This window comes from Alosa sapidissima, chromosome 24 (assembly GCF_018492685.1).
Source record: "Alosa sapidissima isolate fAloSap1 chromosome 24, fAloSap1.pri, whole genome shotgun sequence".
NCBI classification, from domain to species: Eukaryota; Metazoa; Chordata; class Actinopteri; order Clupeiformes; family Clupeidae; genus Alosa; species Alosa sapidissima.
The window spans coordinates 16,530,632-16,538,131 of NC_055980.1; the positions used below are offsets into that span (position 1 = coordinate 16,530,632).

The 7,500-nt window shown below is 45.2% G+C and overlaps 1 protein-coding gene across 2 annotated transcripts in view; it reads right to left on the reverse strand.

Annotated features, from left to right (window-relative positions):
• Window positions 1-7,500, reverse strand: part of ttyh2 (tweety family member 2) — an 88,031-nt gene that overhangs the window by 47,281 nt on the left and 33,250 nt on the right. For both annotated transcript variants that reach the window (XM_042082024.1, XM_042082025.1), the window contains exon 3: window positions 1,113-1,224. In XM_042082024.1, the coding sequence (XP_041937958.1) occupies window positions 1,113-1,224 (112 nt within the window). The remainder of the gene's footprint in view (window positions 1-1,112; window positions 1,225-7,500) is intronic.

The following is a 7,500-nucleotide window of genomic DNA, read 5'->3' on the forward strand; positions in this document are numbered from 1 at the left end:
TTCTAAAATACCCATGACTAAACTCTGTTACACACAGTTGACACTTCCCGATGTGGCTCAATTGAACTGAACACACTCTGCACTTGGAGTTTCCCCTCTTGATGTTCCATCGAGTGTCACGCCATCAACAGCCGCCCACGCGGCATTGATCTGTGGTCAGTGGAATTGCCCATCATTACAGCAGGGCAGCACGCCAGAGATGTTTTGTGACAGCCAATCAGGAGAGAGCGGGACTCACACTGCGCCATCTGTCTGGGAGTTGGACTGGACAGCGAAAGGGACAAAGAGCAGCTTGACACAATGTGACAAGAGTGGCTCTCTCTCCGTCCCAAGGACGATATCATGTGACCCGGTCAACTGCACAAGGAGGGTCAACCAAAACAGACACTGACAGAAGCCACTTATCAAGCGAGGCGTTAGACTGACCGCATCCGAGACCAGACAATAAGGGCTTCACAAAAAAATGGGTCAGCATGAAGCATAATTGGGACAAATTATATTAGGCCTTATAATGTTCCAATAACTCAGACAGAGGCTAGTAAATCAAAGTACAGTGAGTGAGATTTAACAGATGGCTTTATCTATAGTGACAGGGAGTTGTGAATGCTCACAAATCAAACCCATGCAAAGCATTTTTTAGGCAGCTAATGCTACAAATGTCAGCAGGAAATGCACTAGGTTCAGAGAGGGCACATCGCCCCCTGAATCATAGGTCATTAAACTAGAGACACTAATTAGCACGGTTCCTTAGCCGGGAGGATGGACTAATTAGCAAGACCAGTTGTCCAGACATGCAGCTGACAGCTGAACCGTAAATCCCCATGTCCACTCAGTCTGTGTGTGTGTGAATGCCTTACATTGAATCGGAACACAATTAGGTCTGGCAGTGTTGTTTTAAGGCAAGGGAACAAGAGGCCTGCAAAGCCATGGCTGCATTTCTAATATATTGTCACTGTGGTGATGATGACTATTTGCTATTCAGCGGTGGTCCTCACATTGATTTCTTAGTCAGAATGGTGGTCTCTGAGACACACTCTCGGGACACTTATTCAAGGGAGTGCCCTGCACTAAGAGGCAGGTAATGGCGTACACAACTGTCGCAAAACACCTACCAGGTTGTCCACTCCACCCAGCGTGTGGTTGGCGTTGTACAGCGAGTAGGTCAGCTGGTACACTCCATCGTTGGTCTCGCTGTTGCCATAGAAACCCACTCCCACGGCGGCACTGCAGGCAAGGACAAAGAAGAAACACAGAGGTCAGCTTGGACTCATGGACTCAACACACCACCACCACCACCACCACCACCACCACTCTCACCATATTTCTCCATCACCACAGGGTTTTCTCTGATAATCTGCACATTTGTCTGACACTAAAAGAGTATTTTTATTTGCTCCAGATAGTTTATTTAAGGTCAGCGTTTCTGTGGGACAGGTCAACTGGAAGAGCAGAGTGCTAACCATACAGAGGTCATGAGCTACCGTCCGATACCAGGGAGTTACACTGATGAAAAAATCTGTAACGTTAGTCAATAATAATTCATCTGGAAATCATCCGCTAAATGATTAGATGAAATGCAAGGTGTGATCACAAGGGAACAAGAAAAGGCTGGCCGTACAAGAGGTTAAAGGTCATGGTCAAATGGTCATTTTCCATCCATGAGTTACCCGTCTCATAGCAACACATTAGAGATGATGACTACAGACTGACAGCCATGCAGCACAGCCACCTGGATAACACATGGCTAATAAGCAGCAATACACACAACGTGAGCACTTGCACGCACGTACACACACACATACACACACACTCTCTCTCACACACACATTGCACACACACACACACACACACACACACACTCTCTCTCTCTCTTATAGTTACCACTAGTTATACTGAGACCCCCTTCCCTGTTTTCCAACTGCAGCTTATGGTGTTGAAATAGTCCTTTTTACTTATTCATCTCCCAACACAGAAATTGGTCCTTGACAGTTTTTGACTGTCTTTGACACAGACATTTAGTGCAGCATTATTTGAAAGGATATCCAGTTGAAAAAAAAAGAGTACCGCACTTAGAAATGCCATTAGATTTGCTCAAATGCGTCACCATTGCTTACAATTACATCATGCAGTTTGGCAGGCCAAAATGATAAGACAGTGTCTACTGCATCAATGCGGCAAAACACAGTGCCTGTGTGTGTGTTTGGGATCACTCTAGGAGTGCATGTGTGTGTGAGTGTGTGTGTGTGTGTGTGTTTGGGATCACTCTGGGCGTGCATGTGTGTGTGTGCGTTTGTGTTTGTTGAGTGTGCATGCATGCGTGCCTGCGTGCGTGCGTGCGTGCGTGCGTGTGTGTCATCTGCCAGTGTGTGCATGTCTGGGACAGAAGAGATAAGAGGAAAAGGGAAATCTTTCCCAGCTATGTGCTGTGGCATCTAAATATTCAGGTGAAGTCTCTGTTCTCTATGCCCAAAGGTATTGGTCAGAAATAACTCAAAGAACTCAAGCCTGAAGGGCAACTCGGTAGAACAATATGTTCATGTGTCTCTGTCTAAATTCATGATACAATATTAAAGGGACAGAATAAAGCTTTCCCTCATCATTGAAGTATTTTATATATCCAAAAGAGACTCGGCACCCTCTTGTTATTTGAATGACACGCGACACTGAGGGGAATGGTGACAAACTGTTATTGCAAAAGAGTGTGAAGTTTTCTAACAATCCCACATTCTCGGCCCATGGTTGAGTAGAGTTGTTAGAGACAAGCGGAGTAATGTGGTCAGAACAGTGTGGACATTCTGACTCAACACTCAAAGACCACATCCTCATATCTCATACCACACACACTGTCCACTCTAACGGGAAGTAGATTAGTGACCAGGCCACCACTACCTCTCTGGCAGAAAACACTACACTACACTGTGTGTGTGTGTGTGTGTTGTGTGTGTGGTGTGTGTGTGTGTGTGTGTGTGTGTGTGTGTGTGTGCTCGTGTGTGTGTGTGTGTATGCTTGTGCGTGTGTGTGCATATGTGTGTGTGCATATGATAAACACGATTATGTTTTTACTCTGGAATGTGCAACTCAGGGATGGTATGTATGTGTAAATCAGAACACAAAAAAACAAAACAAAAAGCAACAAGAAATCAAGAAAACTTCAAAAACAAGGAAATCATATGATTACATGTTATCATACATGATGCAAAGATCATCAGATACATTTCTTGACACTTTATATGGACCCTCTGTGATTAATATGACATCCACGCTATCATTCTCTGAAATTGTCCTGTCAAAAGCTGATAAGTTGATAAGCTTCAAGTCATTGCATCAATATTACGACGGCTATCATGAGAATAAGCAGTACTGGTGACATATTGTACAAGTCTGTCAGGCGTAGCTTATGGCAGTATATGTGCACATATGATGTGTTCATAAAATCATCATGCCAGTGTTATGACCAGTGAAGGTCCAGTGAAGTACTGGACAGAAATGTCTCCAGTGTCTTACCCTAGCTGTGTGTGTACAGTATGTATGTGTGTGTGTGTGTGTGTGTGTGTGTGTGTGTGTGTGTGTGTGTGTGTGTGTGTGTGTGTGTGTGTGTGTGTATGTGTGTGTGTGTGTGTGTGTGTGTGTGTGTGTGTGTGTGTGTGTGTGTGTGTGTGTGTGTGTGTGTAGAGGCAGAGAAGGAATGACAGATACATTACTTACAGCACCAACCAACACCACATGAGCTCCAAACAAGCCTCTAGTTACCAAACCTCTACTTTCTTACTTTCTTTTTGTTTCTTTCTCACACACACACACACATGAACACACACACAGATGCAATATGTTAACTTCTCAGCCCCCATCCCCCCCCCTCTCTCTTTTCCTCTCTGTTCCTGTCTTCTTTACCTCCTCTATCCCCTCCTCCTATATCGCCGTGCTGCGGTTCCTTCCCAACTTCTGGAAAACAAGCCTTGTTGTTAGACATCATTATAAGCCATGTGTTCTTGCCACCCAGAAGGGGCCTGCTGGCAATATTCCTTCTCTCTCTCTCTCTCACACACACACACACACACACACTAATGAAGACATACAGTCACAGTCACACAAACACACACACAGACACATATACAGACAAACACACACACACACACACACACACACACACACACACACACACACACACACACACACAGAGACAAACACACACACACACAGATTAATGAAGACATATGGTCACAGTCAAAGTCATACACACACACACACACACACACACACACACACAAATGTGCACACACACACAGAGACAAACACACACACGCACACACAAATTAATGAAGACATTCAGTCACAGTCACACCAAACAAACACACACACACACACACACACACACACAAACACAAACACACACACACACAAGCAAACACAAACACACACATGCCACAAAATGTCTGCCATCATCTCCATGTAGTAGTGCAATCAGTCCACTTCCAATATGTGAAGCTCTCGGTGTGCCAATAACAGGAGCGCATTCATTTAACTCAGGAAGCACACAGAGGCTACTGATGATGGAAATGTCAGTGTGCACAATTATTCGCTGTGGATAATTGTATCTTCTAAATGAATACATGTAAATGCAATTCATTCATGCAGGTATGATCTTCCTGACACAATGACATTTGAAAAGAACAACGCCCCCCTGCTCCTGAGTGCTGTCTATCACTGAACATCCTCTTTCCACCGAGTTCTATGACTCCGCTGATCACCTCGGTCCTCTCTCACTTCCCTGAACTTCCCGACAGAACACTCAGATGTGAGTCACACATACTGTATGTCACACAAACATGAGTTTGTGCCATATCTATACCTGCTCAAGTATTTATGAGACTTACAGAGTATGGGGTATACAGAGTAAGGGGTCACAAGTATGGGGTATATAAAGTATGGGGCATACAGAGTAAGGGGCATATGAAGTATGGGGTATACAGAGTAAGGGGCATATGAAGTATGGGGTATACAGAGTAAAGGGCATATGAAGTATGGGGCATACAGAGTAAGGGGCATATGAAGTATGGGGCATACAGAATAAAAGGTATGGGACATTCAGAGTAAGGGGAATATAAACTATGGGGCATTCAGAGTAAGGGGCAGTTCTGGGCAGCAATGGGAGTGGAAGTGACTCGAGGTGCCCAGAGACCAAAGAGGCATGAGGACGTGATTTCCATTCGTCTTGTGACAGTGAGAACAACCAGCTCCTCCAGAGGACAACAACACACGCACATCATGGAGATTATTTCTCTAGCACATTTCAATCGCTTGTTTGTGTTTTTTGCTTGAGGTGTTTCATCAAACTGTAATAAATGCGAAAAGACTAAATCCATTTGAGTGCAGGCGTGCACTCTCTCTCTCTCTCTCTGTCTGTCTGTCTGTCTGCGTCTGTCTGTCAAGCTTCCACCCCGCCACCCTCCTCCTGGCATTACTAATGACGGTGGAACTCCACAGCCACCAGCTGAGCTCACTGCCGTCCACACACACACACACACACACACACACACACACACACACACACCAGACCCCATCTGATCCCACTCCACCCAACCCCTCCATCTCACAGGCAGCAATCACTCTCCAGACATCCAATAAATCCTTACCATTCCTCTCGCTTCCACTACCTCCTTCTCTAATGGACCCCCCCCCCATCCCAACACACACACACACACACACACACACACACACACACACACACACACACACACACACACACACACACACACACACACACACACATGCTTGCAGACACATGCTTTGATATGCATTCAGATACATACACACACAGACACAGACAGACACACTTACACACAACCACACACACTTTTCTCCCCGTCTCACAGTCTGACAGTTATTACCACTGAGAAAAGGGAGGTCCTCATAACTGATGAGGTCATCTCCAGCAGACGACGGCTTCACTCTCCATCCTTCTGGTGCCTACGGCCCATTAGGAAGCAGTGGCAATTACGGCGGCCATCTTGGGTCACCTCGGACCAGGAGACAGCCAATGTGCTGCGTCCATTTTGGCTCCATGGATGTGGTGCCACCAGTGCCATTCACCTGGTGTTCACTGAGGCTCCAGTGATGAACGTCTCAGGACACAGTAGGGCTGTCACTTTACGTTCGAAAATCGATTGCACAATCGATTGGACCAAACAACACAAACGATTGGACCAAACAACAAAGTTTCGAAAACTAAAATAGGGAATCAATTTTAACCAAATATTTACACTATTAATTTTAAACGAAATAAACTAATAAAAAAGATAGATGTAACAAAATTCACAAACAAGAATATAAGAATATAAAAAGAATTCCGAAGTGCAGTAAGCATTGCGAAAGCTAAAAAGAAAATTCCCACCAATTTTACGCACAAAATGGAGGACAACGCGATCAACCTGTGCGACATGTAGAGAGACGAGTGATAGGCCCTAATAACTTGAGGAGTTCGATGTGGAAGTACTTTGGATTTTTTGTATATCAAACTATGGAGAAGAACAAAGCGGTAGGCTACGCAAACTGTGCAATCGAGTTCTACGTAGGCGAAATTTGTTTGACATTTCTAATCGTAAACACAGACACAGCTACATTGAAGCCTGCAGTCAAGTCACTGATGTAATGGCAGTCCACTCGGCTTACTGATTTTCGAGAATGTTGCACTTCTGTTTGTCATTGTGCACGAAACTTCACGCCAATAAATCATCAGAAATATTGCTGGCTTGCGTCTACAAGCGCCCTCTTTACGTTCGTCCTACATTCGTCCAGACAGACACACAGACACACACACATGCACACACACACACACACGCACACAGACAGACACACACACACACACACACACACACACACACACACACACACACACAGACACACACACATGCACACACACAGACAGACACACACACACACACACACACACACACACACACACACACACACACACACACACACACACACAGCATGGCCCTCCAGTTATATGCTGTTTAAAAGGAGGCTAGGTGGCTGCCGGGGGAGTGTACACAGCCTTGGAACAGGAGGAACTGCTTTTCCCAGTATGATAATAGTAATTTCTCATTAGCAGCAAACCACCCCGTGGCTATGGGAGAGCCACGGCATACGCTTCAGCCTCGCATGCCAGATGGAGCCAATGAGAGAGAGAGAAGAGAGAGAGAGAGAGAGAGAGAGAGAGAGAGAGAGGAGGAAGAGAATGAGGAAGAGAAGTTATTTATAGAACATGGAGAGAGTGATAGGAGGAAGGAGGTAAAGAGGCTTGTGAAGAGCAAGAGAATAGGGAAGGAGTACGTGCAGTGGTGGCACTCGAGCGGAGAGAGAGTGAAAGAAGGAGAGGAGAGAAGGAGAGAAAACATAAATAAAACAAAGCAAAGCAAAAGCAGGGGGTTCCCCTTCATCTCCGTAATTAAATAAGCACAGCTCTCACATACATTAATGCCTGAATACATTAAGGGAAGT